Source organism: Colletotrichum costaricense (assembly GCF_030867565.1).
Source record: "Colletotrichum costaricense strain IMI 309622 chromosome Unknown Scaffold_9.1, whole genome shotgun sequence".
NCBI classification, from domain to species: Eukaryota; Fungi; Ascomycota; class Sordariomycetes; order Glomerellales; family Glomerellaceae; genus Colletotrichum; species Colletotrichum costaricense.
The window spans coordinates 207,582-230,481 of record NW_026848238.1 but is presented as its reverse complement, the minus strand read 5'-3'; the positions used below and the strand labels follow the sequence as shown (position 1 = coordinate 230,481).

The 22,900-nt window shown below is 54.0% G+C and overlaps 4 protein-coding genes across 4 annotated transcripts; all 4 read left to right on the top strand.

The window, feature by feature from the left end:
* Nucleotides 1-207: 207 nt before the first annotated feature.
* On the top strand, nucleotides 208-4,743 carry CCOS01_08889 (SIT4 phosphatase-associated protein; the record flags this gene model as incomplete). Its single annotated transcript, XM_060457049.1, has 5 exons — nucleotides 208-876; nucleotides 954-2,597; nucleotides 2,714-3,316; nucleotides 3,443-3,589; nucleotides 4,003-4,743. The coding sequence occupies 5 exons, from the start codon at nucleotides 208-210 to the stop codon at nucleotides 4,741-4,743; spliced, it is 3,804 nt and encodes a 1,267-aa protein (XP_060311749.1).
* A 1,628-nt stretch (nucleotides 4,744-6,371) lies between these two features.
* CCOS01_08888 (alpha/beta hydrolase fold protein) lies at nucleotides 6,372-7,579 on the top strand (the record flags this gene model as incomplete). Its single annotated transcript, XM_060457048.1, has 2 exons — nucleotides 6,372-6,595; nucleotides 6,646-7,579. 2 exons carry the CDS (start codon nucleotides 6,372-6,374, stop codon nucleotides 7,577-7,579), a joined length of 1,158 nt encoding a protein of 385 aa, XP_060311748.1.
* A 5,894-nt stretch (nucleotides 7,580-13,473) lies between these two features.
* Nucleotides 13,474-13,605, top strand: CCOS01_08887 (uncharacterized protein; the record flags this gene model as incomplete). Its single annotated transcript, XM_060457047.1, has 1 exon — nucleotides 13,474-13,605. The coding sequence occupies one exon, from the start codon at nucleotides 13,474-13,476 to the stop codon at nucleotides 13,603-13,605; it is 132 nt and encodes a 43-aa protein (XP_060311747.1).
* Nucleotides 13,606-14,392: 787 nt separating this feature from the next.
* Nucleotides 14,393-22,489, top strand: CCOS01_08886 (AMP-binding enzyme; the record flags this gene model as incomplete). Its single annotated transcript, XM_060457046.1, has 2 exons — nucleotides 14,393-17,338; nucleotides 17,387-22,489. 2 exons carry the CDS (start codon nucleotides 14,393-14,395, stop codon nucleotides 22,487-22,489), a joined length of 8,049 nt encoding a protein of 2,682 aa, XP_060311746.1.
* Nucleotides 22,490-22,900: the final 411 nt, after the last annotated feature.

Sequence of the window (22,900 nt, the reverse complement as noted above, 5' to 3'; positions counted from 1 at the left end):
TAGAGAAAACGATTGGCCATTTATTACTCTCGCTACGATTCGATTTCTGCGGCCGATACACGCCCTTTGTCTATCCCAACAAGACATACGAATTTCGCATGCTCAATCATCGGATTGCTGCCCAGTTGATTGTTTTATCGCTCTTTGTCCATCGTCGCCGCGACTCGTCCGGCGCCGTGACATAGACAACCCACAAATACCGCCACCATGTTCTGGAGATTTGGCGGATACGCCAACATATCCACCATCGATACTATCCTCGAAAAGCCCGAATTTACCGTCGAAGACCTCCTCGACGAAAGCGACCTGATTCAAGAGCTCAAGCAGCACAATACGAAGCTTATCGAATACCTCCGCGAGGACAATGTGCTCAAGACTCTGCTCGAATATGTCGTCGCACCCAAGTTAGAGCCCGTCGCCACCCCAGAACCAGATGAACCCGCCGAGGAGATCAAGGGCAAGGGTCGCCTCCTTCCCTTTTCAAGACCTCGCGCCTCGTCCCGAGCTACCGATACCGACAACGAGGAGGAAGAGCAGGAGAAGAAGCGCAATCGCTATGCCTACGTTGCTGCCGAAGTCTTGTCATCCGACACGTGGTCCATTTACGAGGCCATGATGGAAAACCAAGACCTGGTGCGGGAATTTTGGCAGTTTCTGAAGCGCCCGACGCCTCTTGACCCCCTGCAAGCCAGTTACTTTACGAAAGTCAACGAGGCTTTGTTCGACAAGAAGACGGAGGAGATGGTTATCCTTCTCAAATCTCTCCCCGAGGCCGTGCCCGACTTGCTCCGTCATGTTGAGTGCCCTATGATTATGGATCTGCTTCTCAAGATCATTGCCCTAGACCGCACAGAGGGCGGCCAGGGTGTTGTAGAGGTGCGTGCAGCCCAGCAATCCCCCCTTCCCCCATCCCCGCCGAACAAGGTTGAGAGCTAATTGTATCCTTTTTGCAGTGGCTATACGGCCAAGACGTTGTGCCGACGCTGCTATCCTGCCTCAGCCCGGAGCACAGCTGGGTTGTTCAGACAGCTGCAGGCGACTTCATCAAAGCCATCATTACCATTTCGGCCAATGCATCGCAAAACGAGCAGCAATGCATCGGCCCGAACGAACTCACCCGCCAGCTGGTGTCGCAACCCTGTGTGGAACAGCTGATCAAGTACATGTTAGGAGGTGGAAACCCGCTGACCGTGGGTGTCGGCATCATTATCGAAGTCATCAGGAAGAATAACTCGGACTATGATCCAGACGTTGGCACCGAAGCCAACTCTGTTCCCTCGAGCCGAGACCCCATCTATCTAGGAACCCTCCTCCGCTTGTTTGCGCAACACATTCCCGATTTCGTCAACCTGATTATGAACATCCCGGTGCAGAAGGGACCGTTGGAATCGACCTTTGGCGAAAAGATAGAGCCTCTTGGCTTCGACCGATTCAAGACGTGCGAGTTGATGGCCGAACTGCTTCACTGCAGTAACATGGGCCTACTCAATGAAGTTGGTTCCGAGGACGTGATTGCAGCTCGAGATGCTGAGCGTCAGCGCTTAAGAACGGAGGGTAAGCTTACCCCAAACCGTGGAGAAGAACCGCCATCATCTACGGATGACTTGACGATGCGCATCGGTCGTTCTTCTCCCGAGGAGGGACGTCGTTTAGAGGTAACCAATATCTCAGACGATGACGGATTCGAAGAGGTTGAGCCCAGCCGCGAAATGAACGAGGACACGTCCCACGAGTTCGTAAAAGCCGAAGAAGAGATTCCTGTCGCTGCACCAGCCTCGTCCTTCCTGGACAGAGACGAAGACGACTTTGTGGACGAGCCGCTCAGCTCGCCCAGACTCAACGTCGCAGATGACAAAATCAAGGAACAACGATTTGATGACCCCGATCTGGTGGTCGCTCCCCTTTCGCCGAACAAGCCAAAGACTGCTTCCATCGATGAGACTGCTGCAGCAGCAGCGGTTTCCGAAGCCAAGTCCGAATTTGAGGCGAAGCCGGATACCGTTGACGCCAAGAGTGAAGAGCCGGCTGCGAAAGAATCCAAATCTGAGAAAACTGAGAAGACTTCCGGCGCAGACGACCTGGCTGACAAGACCTCGGATGATGCTACCATTAACAAGGTAGAGGAACTTTCGCTTGAGGAGAAGGCTGATCAAACGGTTGTTCCCGAGGACAATCAGAAGGGTGACGAGTCCGACTCTTCTGTTGTCTATACGCCTAGCGTCACCGATTCTGAGGCGAAGACCGAGCCAGCAGAGACCGCGCCGGCAGTGCCTGAACCTCCCCAGCACCCCGAAGACATGCCAGCCCCTCTGTTTTCCAAATCCACCACTGATCCTGATGCGACTGCGGACAAGGACGATACTTCCAAGGAGACCGAATCCGAAGTTGAGCCAGCTCCGGAGGTTCCCATGGCCCCTCCAGTTCCCGAGGTGCCAGAAGCCCCCGCGGCTCCAGGAACTGACGAGGATGCGACAAGGGAGGCTGGAGACCTACCGCCTGCTGTTCCCGATCGGCCTGACCCGAACAGCGTTAAGCCTGTTGTCGGCGACTACCTCAAGGTGCAATTTGTCGAATACCGTGTTGTGCCCACGATTCTGGTGAGTTCCTCGTGATGATGCGTCATCAATCCAAGCTAATCAGAGTTTAGTCCTTCTTCTTTGCTTACCCGTGGAACAACTTTCTCCATAACGTGGTATATGATATCGTTCAGCAGGTTTTTAACGGGCCTATGGACAGAGGCTACAACCCGACCTTGGCAGTTTCACTGTTTGAGGCTGCGGATATCACGACGGCTATCATCAAGGGCCAACTCGCTAGTGACGAGTCACAGGCCAGGATGAAGACTCGCATGGGTTACATGGGACATCTCACTCTCATCGCTGAAGAGGTGGTGAAGTTTACGGAACGTCACCCTCCCGAACTCTTGTCCGAGACTGTTCTTGAACGGGTTATGGACCCGCGATGGATCAGCTATGTGGAAGGCGCGCTCGCCGAAACTCGCGAGCGAGACAACGCCATTCTCGGCGGAGTCCGTCCCGAGGTGGCTATGGGTAACCGGGCCGGCATGTCTGGCAACGGGCTGGCAGCAGTCGGTCTCTCTGGCCTGGGATCGTCCTTTTCCAACTCCCAGAGCAATACTGGCTCCAACGCGCTCGCTGATGCTGGACTCAACGGTAACGCAGACCTTCAAGAAAGCAGCGGTAACGGTATTGGGCCATTCGCCATCAGCTCAGGCACTCTCATGTCTGGCTTCGGCAGCTCCAGTGATGAGGAGGACGAGGGGGAAGAAGAGAACGAAGACGATGTCAACAATGAGGTGAGTGATATGCTCTCAGAGCTCCGTGAGATGGAACCACCTGCATTGGACCCTTGGACGCAATCTCTTATCGACGACAATAACCCCGACGAGGACGAGGAAAAAGACCGGGAAAAGGATGCGTAGTGCGCATACGAGGACGGAGGACTCCATGACAGTCGAATATCCCAAGAGGATCACACCGACGGCGCCGGCGATGACTTTGGACGTAGGATAGATGTAGAGGACGAAAGCAACGATTCGCCGAACCTTGTATCTTGGGACGATAAGGGGGTACGGGGTAATGAGTTCGGAGATCTTGAGTCTGATGAGGAAATGCACATGATTCGGCCTTCCCTCAATTTCATGTCATGGCTTAGAAGGAGAGCGGATAGACATATCGATGACGAGAGCCTGGGAGAAGGGTAGAGAGGGCTCGGGGGCTATATAGGAGAGGGTGGTGTTGGGCGTATTCATGACATATCTTGTGGCGGCGAGTAGTGTAGGATTACACATCCTTGTTCGTGCCGGCGTCGATTCCTTGGGATACCAGACAACTTTGGACTTTTCTTATCCACTTCAACCACTTGCGAGCCGGGTCATCTATAACAGCAAAACGACAATGACGAAACTTGCCTCCGGGATCTTTCTTACAATCGTGCGCCAATGTCGGAATGAATCTCACCAGACTAACACGCATTTACTAGTTCCGGGCTTATACCGATCCATTGAACAACACCTCATCGTCTCTCAACCCGCCATCGATCCCTCCGCCTCCGCCGCCGCCGCCGCCATTGAACAACCCTCCTTCTAGAGCGCGGTTGCAGCTTGCAGCTCGTTTGGCTATGCACCAGAAGAACCAGGCCGCTGCTTCTCAAGAAGACGACGACGACGACGACGACAAGGGCGAGTCTGGTGAGGGCGAGCGGCTAGAGAACCCGTTTGCCGATGACGAAGACGACGAAGAAAATTCGAGCGACGAGGACGACGAAGACCGTCATGGTCCAGGGGCAGCGGCAGCTGTTGCAGGTGCCTGGGGTCAACCTGGAAGTGGGTCGTGGTGGCGAGGGGTGGGACGTCAGGGGCGGCCACGATTTGACGGACAAGATGATTCGGACGAGGAAGACGACGATGAGGAGTTTGGTGATTTTGCCATGCCCGAGGTGGAGCCAGCGCCGGGTACGGATCCCAACGAGAAGGTGATTCTAAAGCCTCTCGCGGTACACCCGCCGCAGGGTGCTTCAGGAGGCAAAGCCTTTAGCGGTCTGTGGCCGTTTGCAGGTAAGAAGGATGGCAAGGACGATGGTGAGAAGGGGCCATCGGAAGAGACGGCGACGGGAGACGACGAGAAGCCGATCCAGGCGGCCGTCGAGGCTGCTCGGCGGACGAGCATCGAAGATCCGGATGACGATGAAGAGGTTGTGGTGCAGAAGCCGACAAGCCTCTGAGACGAATAGACGCGCCCATGGCTTAATGCGATGCGTAGACGGTCAGGAGTCACCGTTTTGTAGAATTACGTGTTTGGTTTATGCTGCATCTGTAAAGTATGATTGAATGGAGAACATGCACGAATATTTTGTCTAGCTGTGAGGTCGTCTTTTCTCTTCCTCTAGTCTCCAGTTGCCACCGCTTCAAGTTTTCTATCATTATGGGAAAATCAGCAATGATCACGAGACGCTGTAAGCCATTATGTGAGCATTCCAGCTCAGGCATATGTTTGGCTTGTTGTGTTCGCGGTCCCAAGTCCGGCCATCCCACCGGAGCTCCGGCCGCATTTCGGGGCGCCATGCCGAGATCACTTTTTGTTCAATGACTGAATGAGACCTGTGAAAAGCAAAAATTGTCCGCTTCTGGACGAGACGAGAGTCACCACCGCCTACCTTTACAATGAGTCAGACCAGCCATCTGAGCTGACTGATTCGGCTGCCTGACGGATGGGACGGGGCCAGGGACTTTCATGCTCTCTGAGGAGCTTGGGGCCAATACCCCAACTACCTTTCCTTACCTTACCTTTCCTTGTCTTGTACCGGAGGCGATAACGATAAGAGGTGATAATATTAAGGTGTTATTGTTGGAGGGAGGGGAACCTCGACCCCCGTCGATGTCTCGACCAGCAACACCAGCCAAAACTAGAAACACGCACTGGAGTCAAGCACAGGCAACATGCATCCCGTCCGACAATGCGCAGGGCCATGTGCCTGAGCCCTGAGCCCCTCCAAAACCTAGCTGTTTGACGTGCCGGGCAAGCTTAGCATGAACGTGTGGCCAACGTTCCCTGCACCCCTGGACCCTCTCACTCCAGCCCCTCTCGTTGTTTCTTGGTGGGAGAAGGAATGGGTGGTGCTTTCTGAGGACTGCGGTGCATGACGTTGAGTTGGAGGGAGCTGGTGTTGAGGAAGGTAGATGAATTCGTGGAGAATCCTCGAGCTGGCTGACTACGGTGCTGAATTATACCATTGGACCTGTCGGGCTCTGCATCTTTTCATTCGTGCCGATTCATCTACGCCACCATCTGTCGTCATGTAAGTCCAGCCGTATGTGTTTCTCTTGACTTCACCGTCATCACCGCCCGTGCTCCTCTTCCTTCCTGTGGCCATCGTATGTCCGGGTCCTCGGCGTCTTTGCGATTCCCGGACGCAAGCAAGCTCATACATCAGGCTACACCATTCTGCCTCGTGAAACCGAGAGTCCGGCACGCCGAGTAGGCCTCCTTCTCCTTCTCTCTCTGCCTCCAAGTCACGTCAAAACGCACGATGACGCCTCTCTGTGGCTCCTGTCGCTCTCTGCCGCTGACTCCCTCTGCCGATTACCGTCTCGTCCCAGCCTGAAGTCGTTCGTCTGGTTGTGAGAGAAGACACGTCGCGGCTAATGCGCTCCGGTGTTCTGGCAGATTCTTTTCTTTTTGGTTGTCTCGGGACCATCGACCTCTCCGACTCCGTACCTGGGCCATCGTCGTCACCGGCGAAAAAGACTGCCAGGCTTTTCCGTTCTGCGAGTTTGAGCGGGCATTGGCGGTGATCATATAACGCCGACATCACCCTTTGTCGCAAGAGTGTGAAAGACTTTCTTCCGAGACATGGCAGATATGGGTGTCGTAGGGAACGCAGAGTCCGGTAAGCCGGTTTACCAGCAGGCGCCTTCGATGCTCAACCGCATCGTGTACGGCACCAAGATTTCGACACTGCAGCATTGGTACTTTCAAAAAGCTGGCTTCGAGGCGTGGAAGTCGTACTTTTGGCCACCCACCGTACGGCCCGATCTCATCAAGCAGTATGACTGTAGGAAGGCATTGCCAGTTCGGTATGGTTTTCCCTTCTGTACAAACGAAAACACTGCTAACCAATACGCAGCATCTTCTTTCCCTCCGACTACGACCAAACCTCCCCGCAAACCCTCCCGACCCTCTTCACAATCCACGGAGGCGGCTTCTCCATCGGCGTCCCCGACGACGACGACGAATGGAACCGCACCTTCGCCGACCTCAACAACTGCCTCGTCGTCGCCCTGCACTACTGGAAAGCCCCTTGGGCCCCCTGGCCGCACGCCCTCCACGACTTGGAGGCCCTCTACCTCGCCATCGTCGACGACGAGTCCCTCCCCATTGACAAGTCGCGCATCGCCATGGGCGGCTTCAGCGCGGGAGGGAACCTTACGCTGTGTCTCTCGCAGATGAAGAGCATTAAAGAGCACAGGACGGCTGCGCCGAAGGCGATTGTGCCAATTTACCCGCCTACCGATTTCGTTACGCCGACGGCGTCCAAGAGGGATCGCAGGCCGTACAAGGTTGGGAAGTTACCCGGCATCCGCGGCCAGAAGAAGGACTTTGTGCTGGATTTCGCAGAGGTGTTTGACTGGAGCTACATCCCCTACGGCACGAACCTCCGCGACACGCGCATCTCGCCTCTGTACGCCGAGAGGACCGATTTCCCGGATAACGTGTGCGTCGTGGCCGCGGAGCTGGATTACCTCGCCTACGAGGCGTGGGAGCTGGCGTGCAAGCTCGGCGGGAAGGGAAAGCCTAGTTCGGGGGTGGTCGGGCGGAGCGAGGTGGCCAAGACGCAGGAGCTGGTGGAGGAGGGGGACGAGAGGTTCGGGTGGGAGGTGAGGGATGGGAGGGGCAGTGTGAAGTGGCTGCTTGTGCCTGATGTGATTCACGCGTTTGATTTTCACGAGATGGGGGCCGCGGTATCGGATCCGGTGAGTGTGAGGGATGGGAATGCGAAGGCGGTGAAGGTCATGAGGGTTGTTGGGGACTGGTTGAGGAGGACTGCTTGGAAGGTGTGATTTGGACGGGGGAGAGTTGGCGTGGGAGATGTTGGATGGGGTGTATGTGAGGTCTTGCTGGCTTGGCTTGCTTGATGATGGACTACGTTGGCGTTGGGGGCAAGTTATGACAGAGACGCATGACTTACAAGATAGAACTGATTACGAGCGACAAGAATTACCTCACATGATTCAAGTTGGTCAGACGAGGGGGATGCTTTGAGGCCAAAGTGAACATGGTCGTATCATGGCAAGTGTGACTGTTGGTTGCTGAGGAAGACTTCCAACTACTGCTTTCACCCACATCACCAACACATAGCCAGACCCCCGGCTTCTTTAGCCGTCCGGAAGAAGCGGTTAGACTTGAAGTTGTGGCCTTCGTCAAGGATGTGTCTCTATCAACCGCTGTGATGCGGCCGCAGTGCTCTTAGGTTACCTAGTAAGTTATGGATACAACTCTGCAGCATACATATCGAGAATCACCACCGCTGGGTTACCAACCGCTTGAACATCCTCTATACTACCTAGTGCCCCAAGGACTTGACTGATTGGGAACTAGACCCACAAGTCACACCGGTTGAGTTGGTTGAGTTGGACATGACGATTCCGAATGTGGGTTGTTGGGTTGCAACTTGCGAGAGACCTGCTGAGACGTGATGAGTTGAATAGTATGAAAACGTCATAGAGACACTATTTTTGTATGTTCAATGGTAGTTATAGTGTTATTCATGAGAGGCATCTGTGTCGTTTTCGAAATCCATCGCCCTGCTGTGTCATCGACGCAAGCCATCTACAGCAAGTCCATGGTTGAAATGCTGCCGAGCATAACGGGCTACGAGGATCTTTCATAGGTATTAGTGATGATTTACCGACCGAGATTGCCACTTAAGCGCCAGAATAAAGGCAGTATGGGGTGGTTTTCACGAAATTTCGGCGGGAATGGTTGGCTGCTAAATGGATATATTCATAATAGATGTGTGACTGTCCATGGAACGCTCGAGCATGACAGACGTACTAGAAGTAAATTGCCATCTGATCATGGAAAGATGCCGAATATACTTGAGGAAGCAAATTTTCAGTCTCGTGAACCTCTAGGGGGACTTAGATAGGAGAAACTGGCCATTGTTGCGTAGGCACATGATCAATCAATATGTCTGCTTTTGGCTTCGATGTTCTCATCACCAAACATCTGGATGTGCACCTCTTTGCAGCAAGTTCTTCAGCCACAGGTTTGATCTTGATAGAGAATACAGCAGAACCCGGGTTGGCCACAAAGAAGGTTGCATATACTGCGCGAGGAGCAGCAGAGGGGCACTGCAGGTCCCGCAAACTTGTTTGTCAATTCATCGATATTGCATCATTTGACAATGCTCCCAGCCAAGATGAACCGGGATTGTGGGACATGACCCTCAATAGCTTTACAAAACGGACGTCATGAATAAGGCACGAGGAAAGGAGATGTGCAGCACCTGTGGTTTTGTCGGCAGGACGACAATCTATAACCTCGCCAGTTGGGATCTATTCATAGTCGAGATAATCTGCGCCCTGAGACATCATCTCTTAACTCCATTATTTCGTAGCCGATGTGGTTTCCACCCGGATTGGAGCGTTTTCGGGCAAGCTTGTGCTTCAGATGAGAGTGTATGCATTCCCGCAACAGACAGGAATGAGAGGTTTCACCACGTTGATATTAGCAACTCAAATGAAGTACCATGTTGTCCAAGAGACAACATTGCCCCCTGTCGAATGCAGACAGCAAACATGACCGATTTTCATCACGGCTTCCTGGAATCGTAAGTGTGACTGCCTCAATACTCTCGATATCACCGTTGCTGGTACCCAGCGATGAACCCGTGGTCGATGACAAGAACCCGCGATCGCAAAGATAACTCCACCCGACGATCTGATTGCTCAACCAGGCGCGTCCCCGTCACCGTACATGTACGTAGGGTGACACTATACACACCCTATCAAATTCAATGCTACTGCTGCGCCGTCTGACTGCGTCGATTTTCGGTGTCCATCCCGTCAGCCCTGCACTGGGATACAATTGTCCCCTCACGCGAGTGGGCAGCTTACCTGACCCTCTCTCGGGCGGTTCGATCGTGCCGTAGGAAACCCCCAACGCGGCGGGCGCACTGCACACACACGCACGCGACAACCGCCCTTTACCGCGGAAGCCTGGCGAGATACCACTTGGTTCAAATTGCTTTTACGCGCTTCCGCGGGGGCGGTCGTGAGATTGCCGCTTGGCGTGGGAAACTCATTCGGGAAAAGCGGCTTGTTCATAGTTACGTGGGGGCTAGACAGTAGTACGTGCTGAGTCGGTGTCGCGTGTACATGTGAGCCTAGCTGGATGAAATACGACACAGTTCAAGCGTGCAGTGTGAACGAACGTCAAATGTGTCTTTGTGAGGCTTGTTCAGAGGGAGGACTAGTGGACGGGTTGTACACATGGCGACCGCCGGACTTCCGTGTGGGAGCGGGGCGGAGGTGAAGGGGCAGGAGGACGGATGCGCTCGGAGGTGCGGGAGCCGGAAGGCACTGAGAGATCGACAGTGGAAGGATTTGGGCATGCTTTCGCTGACGGGTTGGTCAAGTCGCACATGGAAGTGGATGAATGATAGTCTGGGGTGTCCCTTGAGATCTCATTCGTATGTCATGAATCTTATTATCCTATGAGGATGAAGCAGGCATTTGGCATCATTGCAACGAGGGTGAACACGACTTACACGGCCGTGTACAAGCTCATGACCGAGGACGCGGGACTAAGGACTGAACAGGACCTCGGCTGACTCGCTTGTACAAGCAATCAGTTCAGCTCAAGACGATTTAAACGACAGAGACACCGATCGGTTCGACGAGTCCGTCGGATTGGGGAGGCGACCTCCCATGTAGCTTAGCAGTTGCCCATCATGTGGCGAGCTTGTGTCAAGGATAAGTTTTGAGCAAAGTTGACGCTATTCTTCTTCTTTGGGGCATGTGCTGCTTATCATAAGGTTGGCCGATGATGGCCGAGACCAATCCTGGAAGCTCCTTTCGAGTGAGAGTTCTGATTACGGTCTCAGGGGTTTCCCCTTTCTCTTCGCGATCAGCCTGTTTTGGGGGCGCTTCATGATATTTACTATTAGTCACCTGGGTTGGTAGGTGCCTCGTCTCTGCGCAAGATGGGAGGAACAATGCAGATGGATCTCTGGAGCCCCTGCCGCCGTCGGGAGATGGAGCAGAGGGCGAAAGCCCGAGAGTCGATGTCGGACGGAGGTGTCAAGCTAGAAGGGGGAATTGGGCCCGTGTGGTGGTGGAGGACGCTCGCTGTGTTAGAGCTGGTGGGTAAGCTTGGAAGCTCTGCTCAACTGGTTGTCTTTTTCTATTTGAATCCTTCTTCTTTTGCCTCGGTCTCAGGCCTACCTGTGTATGAAACTTTTTGGTCAGATGGGTCAGATGAGCTTGCACGCGTGTTTCGTTGGAGATTATTTTCGTCGACTTTTGCTGCCACCGCTACGAAAGTTCTCTTGCTGATCTGTTACCGTTGGAGTCGTGGTGAACTGAGTGTTGGGGGTTTGTGAGGCGGTATAGGGTGCTTTGTTCTCGCGGGGCCGTTTGTACACGGTACCTGACATTCTGTTGCTCTCGTTTGATAGAGCTCAGAGCAACGGTAACATCGTGCCTTTGGGGTTTGGTGTTGGTGTTGGTGGTTGACGTTGACAGCAGTCCTCAAGCGGCTGAAGGGTTGCTGCCGCGTACGCCACATACGTCTCAATGGCATAAAGGTGGCAGTGACAAGAAAGAAAACCGGGGTAAGTGGGAGGCGTTGAAACGTGGAAATTGAACAGCATCGCAGGAAGTGGATGCGGATTATGAAGGTGAAGATGGAGAGGCCTCATTGACATTGCTATTAAGCAACAGGGTTGGACCTGAATTGAGGGAGTTCTGGCCACTGATGCTGACTGCGCAAAGACGTGCCGAATACACGAGATTCCGTCCGATCATGAGCGGAAGCGGTTATCTGAGGGACACACAGAGGCTGAGAAAGAGAGTGAGAGTAAAAGGTAAAATGGAGGAATTGATTACGAGAGTCAACTGTTTCTGGTTCCCAAAGTTTGCCATCCTGCGAATTATGCTGGGCCTGCCGGGGCCGAGAACGCGAGTGAGGGGAGGGGGGAGGAGGGTCACATTTAGTAATACCCTTAAAAAGTTGACAGTCTGACTGCGTGGAAATGGCGACCTTCACTTCAGCCTTCTAGCATGTGTAAGACGGAGGAGGACGCGAGGTTTGAGGTTCAACGGGCGGGTGAGCTGAGTAGAAGGTAAGAAAGTGAGTTGGGGATTTGAGTTTCGGACAGGTGAGAATGGAAGCAGGTGATTGCTGGTGGAGATGTTGTGAAGGAAGGCTACCTTTTCAGGACACAGAAGATGAGAGAGAAAGAGACAGTGAAGCAAGTGTCGTGTCAAGCTTTGGTGATGCTTCTGTCCAGCGGTTCCAGCCCCCGTTCGGCGAGGGGGGAGACGGCGATAGACCGGCGTTCTTCACCGGAGATGACACAGCTGGAGGCCGCGTCTTCCAGCATGATGCCGGTCTACCGTCTTGCATGTAGACGGGAAACAAGCAAAGACCAATTAGTGGGCTGGGCCGTTTCTATTCCTGAAGAGGAGGAGAGAGCCTGCGAGCTGCGTAGTGCATAGTGCACTGCACCACCAAAGTCACCTTGAACAGACGCCATAAGCTGGGGGGGGGGGGGACTCAGCCCCCTTGGCTAACGCAAGGCACCACGAGCATAGCCGCAGCGCACCCAAGTTCCGTCAATGTGAGAGCGTCCCGGCGCTTGTTGGATTTAGCAGGCTGCAGGCTGCAGGCTGCAGGCTGCATAATGGGTGGGTTGATGGGTGACGGGTGATGGATGTTCTGTTCATGTCCAATGGCACCTTGCAACTCGCGAATCTCGCTGATTTTCCATTTGTGGCTAGTGCAGCTTGTGCTGTGTGGCTGGAGGAGCACGGATCATTTTGACATACTTTCCTGAGTGTTTGATTGGCTCAAGACAGCTTAAGCCCGTGGCTAAGCGAGGAGTACGTACTCAGCTCAACGATAGGTAGGTACGTGCAGTTTCAAAAGATACGTACCCACGTTGTTTCGTTTCTTCCTCCTCCTCCTCCTCCTGGTTGTCTTCATCTCCGTTCCTCATCTACGACAAGATCGCCAGTGTCTGGACGGATAGAGTCGCCAGACAACGCAAACGCAAGCCGAGCTTCAACGTCCGCACCATCGCGGCAAGCTACAAACTACTCCACTGTTACCAAGCAATCGTTGCCAGAGATGTCTGTCGCCTGTTTGGGACCACACCGTGCACCACTGGCACCAGCACACCTCCTCTCGTCTCGCTCGGCTCAGCCCAGATCCAAAATGGGCATGCCCCAACCCTGCTGATTAGACTCTCCATGCCGCGTTTCCCACCATCTGTTTGATTGCAGACAACGGCTGCGTTCCTCCCCGTGTGGCTCGGAGACGGGACAACACTCTCTCTCTGAGATTGCATAGCCATTTACACAGCGACGCAACGCAACGCAACGCTTTTCGAGGACAATGACCAAACAAGATACTGACGAGGCGGAGCAAGCGTCTTTCGTCCTATCCTCAACCTTTCTGTCCAGTACATAGTACATACATGGTCACTGCCGAATCACTCCACTCCCAATGAGTTCATACGGCATACCGGTGCAGAGTAGCATCTTTGCACATCACCAACATCTATCTACTGCGTACGAAGTATCCGTACCTACTTGTGAGGCCCAGGACTAAAGAATATGGGTCTCTCTTCGCGGATGCCTGGTCACCCCCGGCCCCTACGTTGCGTTCCACCTCCAGCAAGACGCGGGTATGCAGATCCAGCCCGCGGCAGGCCGTGACAAGGCATGCCATGGCGTGGCGCGGCATACCTGACCTCAGCACCTTTTTCGTACGCACCCAACTGACTGGACGTGGTCGCACTCGCACACACCATTCACAGCTCGCTTTCCTCTCTCATCCATCCTGTCTTTCGTCCCGTTAGTCGCTCAGTCACTCACCCAGTCTGCGTGTCTACCCACCACCGCCTCTCGCTCCCCCACCTTTCTTTGGCTCTCCAAGCTGGACCCCAGCACGTCAGAAAGGGCCGGGGCCAGGGAAGCTCGACCTACCGTCTACGGTGTACATGATGGTAATAGCCTGGCAGTAACCCAGGAACCGGCATCTCACTCACGTCTTGCCCTGCCTCGCCCGTACGGTACTCGGTACTTACGTTGCCGACTTTTGGTCTGTTTGCAAACCAAAGCTCCCCCCGGCTCGCTGGTCTTACTGTCTCTCCCTCTTCCTGTAGTGAGCAGGAAGGATCTGAAGGATGAATAGAGCTGCCAGAATGCTGTCTCTTTTGCATTATTTCACCCTCCATATCTCCCACCTCCCCGCCTCTTCTTCTTCTTTTGTGATCTCTTCTTGCTCCGGCCCTTGAACCATCTTTCCTCTCGGCCTTTGTGTGTAACATTCCTTCGCCCGTTGGCCCTTTCATCACCTTGCATCTTCAAAGACGGGCTCCAACAAACACGCCCCCAGAATCGGCGCCCCCCAGCCTCGAGACTGCAAGCTCATCTCGTCCGACCAACGACATCACCTTTGAGCATCTTTGACCCTCGTCAGAGACCAACCTTTGATCCGTGTTACTTGGTCACCTCTGCTCGGTCGTCTCCTTTATTTGTGTTCATGCATCTTTGAGATACCCCTCCCAAGCTATTCACCCAGCTCTACCCTTCTTCTTCAGACCAGACCGAGCGAGCGAGCACTTACATACACACACGTCCAATATGGCAGACTCAGTCAGCCCAAAACAACTCCCCAAAATCGACACAACAATGTCGTCATTCCACACAGAGTCTGTTGAAGATAGACTTCTCTCAGCAACTGCCACCGTGCTAAATTTGCCGAGGAATAGCATAGAATTGTTCGACTCCTTCTCAGACTTGGGCGGCGACAGGCCCACAGCTGTCGCCCTCAGGAAAAGGTGCATGAGCCTCGGACTTGGTCTGAGGACGAGCGACATTCTACGCTGTCAAACCTTGGCGGAGCTTCAGACCTGCATCACCCCCTTCGTTCAGACCGCGCCTGTGTCCAAGGACAAGGACTCCGAAGGAGAGAGCAGCACCTCTCCCTCCGATGTCTTCAGCTCAAGTCCCAGACGAAACAGCGCCTGCTCAACTTCCTCGTGCGACTCCAGCAACAGCTCCGATGCGGCACCAATAAAATCACCACATTCCGAAATCGAACAATTCATCCAGTCTACGCCCCAGATTAGGAGTGCAGCCGTCATCAGGCCAAAGGCTGGTTTCCTAGAGGGTAAGCTCGTGGCCTTCTTGACGTTGGCGTCGGGCCGGATATCGCAAACCAGCCTGTCCAGCATCCGACTCATTCCCCAATCACAGATGCACTTCGCCGGAAGCCAGGTCGCAGCTGTCCGACTGGCTCTCGAAACCTCGGAAGGATCTCATTCTGTGCCAAACTCATGGATCGTGCTTGACCAAATGCCTTCAAACGGAGAGGGCTCCGTCGACCGGAGACGGCTCCAAACATGGATTCAGAACATCAACGAGGACATGTATCACCAAATATCCAGTCTCGAGTCTCACGAGCTCTTCCAGGAGCCCTTGACCGAGATGGAACGAGTTATGCAAAAGAAGGTCGCCGATGTTCTCCGCATACCACAACGGCAAGTCGGCATGAACTTCTCATTCGGTCAACTCGGCGGCGATGACATTTCCGCCATGATGCTCGTTGCGGCATGTCGGACCGAGTCCATCACGGTGAGACCCGAGGACGTTCACCAATGCCCTACTTTGGGACAACTAGCATCACTCGCATACCGAAAAAACCACCGCACCGACACATGGAACGAGGAATCCACGGAAGGCTTCAAGCTGTCGCCAATACAACAGCTTTATTTCGATACCGGCATTGGCGGTCGCATCGAGCAACGAATGGGATCAGACGGGGGCTACCGGTTCAACCAAAGCATATTGCTTCGCGTCAAGAACAACTCGACGTTGGAAGATATCCACGCCGCCATTGCTACCGTAGTTGGCCATCACTCTATGCTACGCGCTCGTTTCCGGCCTGGCGTAGATGGCTGGACACAACGGATCATTCCAAAAGTCGACGGGTCTTATGGGTTCCGCTATCACTCGGTGAGCACAACGGAGGAGGTCATGGGCATTATCGCACAGTCACAGTCGAGCATTAACATCGAGACCGGGCCGGTCTTCTCAGTCGACCACTTCCGCACTCATGACGGCCAGCAGCTTGTTTACTTGCTCGCTCATCATCTGGTCGTAGACATGATGTCGTGGCGCATCATCATTCATGATCTTGATGAGCTACTACGAGAGGGCACACTGTTCTCTGAGCGTTCCATGCCGTTTCAACGGTGGAATGAGCTTCAAGAAGAATACATCAGCAGCAACCCGGATCAGCTAGTGATGCCTTACGACTTGCCCAGCGGCCAGTACGGATACTGGGGTCTCGAGGACTCACACAACACCTACGCCGAAATCTCAGTCGCCAGCTTCACTCTCACCCCAGAACTTACAGCAATTCTTCACACAGCATGCAACCAGGTCTTCAAGACTGACATGTCAGATATCTACATGGCGGCACTCCTCCTTTCATTCAGCCAGACATTTCACGATCGTAGAGCACCCGTGGTGTGGAATCAAGAGCACGGCAGAGAACCTTGGAGTCAAGACATTGACATCACAGAGACCGTCGGTTGGTTCACGTCACTGTGCCCTGTGTCTATGCCAGTTGACATGGCCGACGACTTCCTTCACATCTTGCGCAAGATGAAAGATACGAGACGATCAATACCTCGTCGTGGGTGGAACTACTTTGCATCTCGGTATTTTGGCCCCGAGGCCGCGACTCGAAGCACCGAAGGGTGGCCTTTCGAAATCATGTTCACGTATGCAGGGTCGGTTCAACAACTCGAGCGGGAGAAGGGCGTTCTTGAGCAACTCACCATTCCTGGAAGGCTATGGTCAACAGATGCCGCCGACATTGGCTCGAGCGTGTCTAGGATTGCTCTATTCGAGGTCTCAGCCATGGTCGACCAAGGCTCGGCTTCCGTTCAGATCGTCTATAACAAGAACTCCAACCACCAGGATAAAATTGCTGACTGGATTCAAATGTATGAGCACCTACTATACGAAGCCATCGGCAGGTTGCGATACCGTGGCCAAGAACTCACTCTGTCCGATGTTCCAATGCTCGACACGACGTACGAGGGCCTGGCGAAACTCAATACCGACCGATTGGTTGCACTCGGCTTATCCAGTGCTCGGGATATCGAGGACGTCTTACCCGTCACAGCGCTGCAGCAGGAGATCCTCATCAGTCAAACCCAAGATTTGGAGACCTGCCACAACAATGCCATCTACGAGTTATCATCGCCGAACGGAGTCTTGGCCGACCAAGCTCAAATTTGCACCATTTGGCAGCAGATCGTAGCCAAGTACCCTGCTCTGAGGACTGTCTTCATAGACAGCATTTCCGAGAATGGTTTATTCGACCAAGTCATCCTGCGGAAGTGCTCGCCAGATATGCTTTTTGTCGACGCAGAAGCAGGAACAGACCCTGTGGCTGTTCTCAATGCCTTGCCACCGATGAGTCCGACGCCGTCTAACCCGCGCCACCGAGTGTCAGTGTGCAAGTCGCACGCGAGCACTTTTCTGAGGCTTGACATTAGCCACGCCCTATGTGATGTGAGTTGTGAACCCGCTTGATTGAAACATCCGCTGACACTTCCCTAGGCCTTGAGTCTTCAAAATATCGTTTGGGATTTGAAGAGAATGTACAACTCAAGCAAGCTGTCCATGAAGATGCTTGACCCATCGCATGCTGCTTGCGTTCAATATATCTCATCTGCTCGGCAAGAAAACAGCCTCAACTTCTGGATCGGCCGCCTTCAAGAGACGCGGCCATGCTTGTTCCCACGCCTGATGACAGTAAACAACAACACCATGCAACACACAAACTTTCATATTGAATTGCCGGTGACTCAGATCGACGAATTTTGTCGATCACAAGGCATCAGCCGATCGACTGTGATGCGCATGGCCTGGGGGCTTGTTCTACGCGCCTTCATCGGTTCTAGCCAAGTCTGCTTTGGCTACCGCTCATCAGGCCGAGATACAGGAAACGCCCCCGAGGGCTTGATTCTTTCGGTCGGCGCGTTCGAAAACACCACAGCCTGTACAGTCGGGCTCGAAAATCACAAGTCCGTCGCAACAGTCCTCAAATCCGTCGAAGATGATTCTGCTGCTTGCAGCCGGCATCAGAACGTACCAATGTCGGAAATTCAGCACGCGTTGGGTCTCAAGGGCGACAAGCTCTTCAACACGTGTCTGTCATACCAAGAAGAGCCTCACGAGCTAAAGAGCCGGTTTAGCTCTACGCGTCCCCCCATGAGGCTCTCCTGCATTCAGGCTTTCAACACCCCCGACTTCGACGTCACATTTTCTTTGACCCTCGTGAACGGTCAGCTTGTCACAGGAGTCTCTCACAGGCTCATGACTCCTTCCCAAGCTCAGAACCTTACGAATACTTTTGGGCGTGCTGTTGTCGCCATAATCGGAAGCCCGGAAGGCGCGCTCAGCAGTATCGACCTTTTCACCGACAGAGACTATGCCCAGTTACTGATCCGGGACTGGGGAGCCGAGAATACGACCGAGCCTTTACCTGGCTGTGTCCACGCCCTGATTTCTCAACAAGCACGACTTCGACCAGATGCTCAGGCGATCTGCGCCTGGGATGGCGAGCTCTCGTATAGACAGGTCGGCCGCCTTGTTTCCCGCCTAGCCACGTATCTTACTCAATGGGGTGTTCGCCCCGGCGTTTCTGTTCCCGTCATTCTCGACAAGAACAAGTGGGCGGTCATCAGCATCCTGGCCGTGTTGAAGGCTGGTGGCTGCTTTGTTCCCATTGACGCCGAGGATCGAGCCAATGTTGAGACGTTCGTCCGCCAGCTTTCGCCCAAGGTCGTCATCGCAACGGACATGCTCTGGAAGAATCTGGAGGCCATTGTCGATGGAGTCGTAGTTGTGGACGATACGCTTTTTGAAGTTGACTTCTCTCTGGAGGCGCCTTTGCCCATGGCCGCGCCCAATGATGCCGCATGCATTCTTCTTTCTCCAGGCTCGTCCCGAGGCAGGGAGGCAAAGGGAATCATCTTCCATCATGCAGCCCTTTCTTCAGCATTCGTCACACAAGGTCGCGCTCTTAATCTTAACCAGGAGAGTCGTACAATGCAGCTATCGTCTTTCAATGTCGATACCGCCTTGATTGAGCTACTGTCGACGTTGGTGCATGGCGGTTGTGTGTGTATCCCTTCTTCCGTTGAGAGAACCAGCGATATCGTCGGCGCTGCTCGAAGGATGGAAGTCAACTGGTCCTATATGACACCAGTCCTGGCACGGAAGATTTCACCCGCTGCGATCCCCAGCCTGAGGACCATCTGCTTCAGAACGCGACGTCTGGACGAAGATACCTGCGCGCCCTGGGTGGCTAAGACGAAAGTCCTGCTGGCCTACGGTGCTCCTGATATCTGCCCTCTTGGTGTTTCCGTCTTGGAGGTCAAGAAAGCTGCCGATCTCACCCGAGTCGCGCCTCCATTCCTCGGAAGGTTCTGGATTGTCAACCCTGAAGATCATCGTAGGCTGATGCCCATCGGTGCCATTGGCGAACTCATCATCGAGAGTCCCACATTGGCGCATCGATTTGTCCCCGGCCAGCCCTTGGCGCATCTTCCCCAGGACTCCGATGTGTCACTCGAGGATGGCAAACCTCGGACACGTTACTTCAAGACGGGCCATCGCGTCCGATACATGGAGGACGGTTTGCTTGACTTCGTCTCCAGTGGCCGTGACGACGTTGAGATCAACGGGCAAATCATTCCAGTTGCTGAAGTCGAGCAGAAGCTCCGCCGATGTCTCGGCCAAGGCGTGGATCTCGCTGTTGAATCCATCATCAGCCGCGACGCGCAACCGTCCCTTGCCGCTTTTGTCGAGCTTGGAGAGAAGTTATTTGAAGGATCGGAGGACCTTACGAGGATCACAATCACCACCAAGGAGCGCACCTATATTGCGAAGAAGCTCATTGAGTCCTCGTTGGGAACTAGTCTGCCCTCACACATGATGCCAACCATCTTTGTTCCCGTTAGGCACCTTCCCGTCACACCGTCATTGAAGGTCAACCGTCGCAAGCTCCAGAAGATGGTCGGTTGGCTGTCGCAAGAACAGTTACAGGCTCTCTCCTCGGTCACATCGCCCGATGAAGTCCGCGTGGTCGGCATCAAGCCTCTTCCGCTGACTCAGGTTGAGGAGCGCATGAGATCAATCTGGGCGAATCTCCTGGGAGTAGAGGGTTCAGGCATTCGAGGCAATCAGAGCTTCCCTATGCTGGGCGGCCAGAGCTTTCTCGCAGGCCAACTGGTTGTCGCATGCCGCAAACAGGGACTCATCATTGCTCTGCCGGATGTCCTGCGTGGCGCCACCCTCACAGAGCTTTGCCAAGGCGTAACACTGAGCTCAGACTACGCTCTCGAGACTGCGGAACCGGAACGCAATGCTGCTCCATCCCTGGGATCCTCCTCAGAGATCCTTTTCGAGGAGCAGTTTATCAACGATGTGATTGCTCCGAAGCTCAATGTCGAACGAGACGCCATTAACGATGTCGCAGAAGCCTCTGCTACTCAACTCAAGTTTCTCGAGACCGGATTACTCAAAGGGAGCTCAAGCCTCACTTACTTCACCTTCAGCTTCACCGGTGCAGTCCAGACGAAGAAGCTGGAGGCCGTCTGCATCTGTCTCGCCAAGATCCACCCAATCCTCCGGACCGCATTTGTCTCCCACGAGAGGCGGGTCTACCAAGTTGCCTTTAAGTCTTTCGTCCCAGAGTTCAAAAGGATCGAAGTCCCGACATGGAGGGTATCGGCGATGACGGAGAAGTTGATCAAGAGGGATCAGACTGGCTCATTCAACTTGGAAATTCCTATGACCAAGTTCTTCTTCGTCGATGCTGGAAAGCAGTCCAATCTTGTCTTGCGACTTTCTGGAGCGCAGTACGACGACGCTTCCATCTCGCTTTTGCTGCAGCACTTGAAGAGCATTTACATTGCGCCGTCCTGTCCGCCACGAAGGGCGACCTACTTTGACTTTGTGCGCTCTGCTCAATTGGCTCATGCTACTGGTGCACAAGATCACTGGTCTTCCATGCTGGATGGCGCCAAGATGACTCAGGTTGTTGCCCACAGCAGGCCACCGCCAATGAGCACGAACGTCAAGACGATCACTCAGAAGGTCGCGGTTATGTCCTTGGCCAACTTGGGCATCTCATTTGACACTATCGTCAAGTCAGCTTGGGCCATGGTTCTAGCTAACCTTTCCGGCTCAGGCGACGTTCTCTTTGGTGAGATCGTCGAGGGAAGACACCTTAGACTGTCGGATGGATCCGATGTTTCTGGCACCCTTGGGCCAGTATCAAACGCCATTCCAGTCCGCGTCCGATTTGCAGACACTCTGAGCAGCCCCCTCGAGCTCCTTAAGTATGTTCACGGCCAACGTGTTATGAGCATTCCGTTCGAGAACATGGGCTGGCTCGAGATCGTCGAGAAGTGCACCAAGCTCCCGTACTGGACGCGCTTCAGCACAGTCGTCGAGCACCGCCATCAGGATGCCGCCAAGGAGGCAGCAGTCTTCAACCTCGGCACCATCAAGTGCAAGTTCAGCGTTCAGGAACCCATTAGCAGAGACGTGTACGATCTTCACGTCATTTCCACGCAAGAAGATGCAAACAGCGGCGATATCTCCATCACCTTCTGCGAGAACCGCATCCCGAGTTTGTTTGCCAATGAGACGCTAAAATCACTCTGCTCTAGCATCGAGCTTCTCACCTCGGTTTCTATGCTTCACCCGCTCATCCCCTCCTCGATCGACTACTGTGCCGTTCCGCCCCAAATTCCCTTGCCTCAGCTGGACATGGAGACGAAGCCGACCAATGCAGGCTCCAGCATTTCTGAAGACCACCGCAAAGCCGTGCAGCTCAGCATCTCCAAAATTTGGACAAAGGTGCTGGATCCTAGGTCACTCGGTGTTCCCGAAACACAGCTTCCCAACGCGGCGTTCTACGATCTTTGGGGTAGCATGATGCCCGCATCCCAACTCGCCGAGTGCCTCACCCAGGAACTGCCCAAATCAGGTCTTCCCGGGACTCACAACCTGTCAATCTCGATGGAAGAAATCATGGCGCACCCTACAATGGCGGAGCAATTCGAGCTTGTGGCCCGCAAGATGCGCGACGCCAAGAGAAGGACCATTGCCGACGTCCTCTCGCCAAAGTCCCACCCGGCATGGAGTCGCGGGCTGAAGCGACTTAGCACAACGGTGATTCGTGAAAAAGCGTCTCACCAGAGCGGGTTGAGCAGCATGAGTGCCAGCTCGTCTAGCTCGGTGGACGCTTATCGCGGCCCGGCCGCACAGCCACTACCGCCTATGGACTCTATCGCCGAGGGTGCCGTCAGCGGTGTAGGCAGCACTCGCACGGGGAGACCAGCATCGGCTGTTGAGCTGGAGGGCCCGAGGAGGCCGAGGCTGAGCCTTGCGGTTCAGCATGACGGGAGCAGCATGGAGAGCATGACGACTGGTAGTAGTCGAACGGACGAGGAGGGTGATGAGAATCGCGAGGTTGCGGAGAATGAGAATGAAGACGGCGATGTAGTTAGTCCTTTGAGTGTGTCGACTGCCCCGACTCCGGTCCGGGAGAGCAGGATACGGAGAAAGGCGGGGAGTGTACTGAGCAGGATCAGCCTCGTGAGTCCTGTGAGTGTCGCCGGGTCCAAGTCTTCTGGACCCCATTGAGTGGGCATGTGAGTGTACGAAAAGTGTTATTCTTAACGCCTTGAGAGGCTAGAGTAGTATACCTCGAAGGTTTCCTTTGTTTTTAGCGAGCAGATTGTTGCAAGATATCCAAGAAATGCAATCTACTTAGTAATGTTTGTTATAATGAGTCTCGAGCTGCAGCCTTATTCACTGCTCGACTCCGCCAATCGTGAAGTCGGACATCTGTTCCCTCCTACAACCTAGAATGAACCAATAAGTTTCTCGCTCCTGGTCAGCGATTTGACGGGCGCGTCATCGCGCCCTTTGGTTGACACATTGACTCCCGATCTCCACATCATTGAAAGAATGAACGCAGTACTCCGTGAACGACCTCTTATACGACCACGTTCACCTTTCAACGTAACCATCAGTTGGATTACTCTTCTTCAT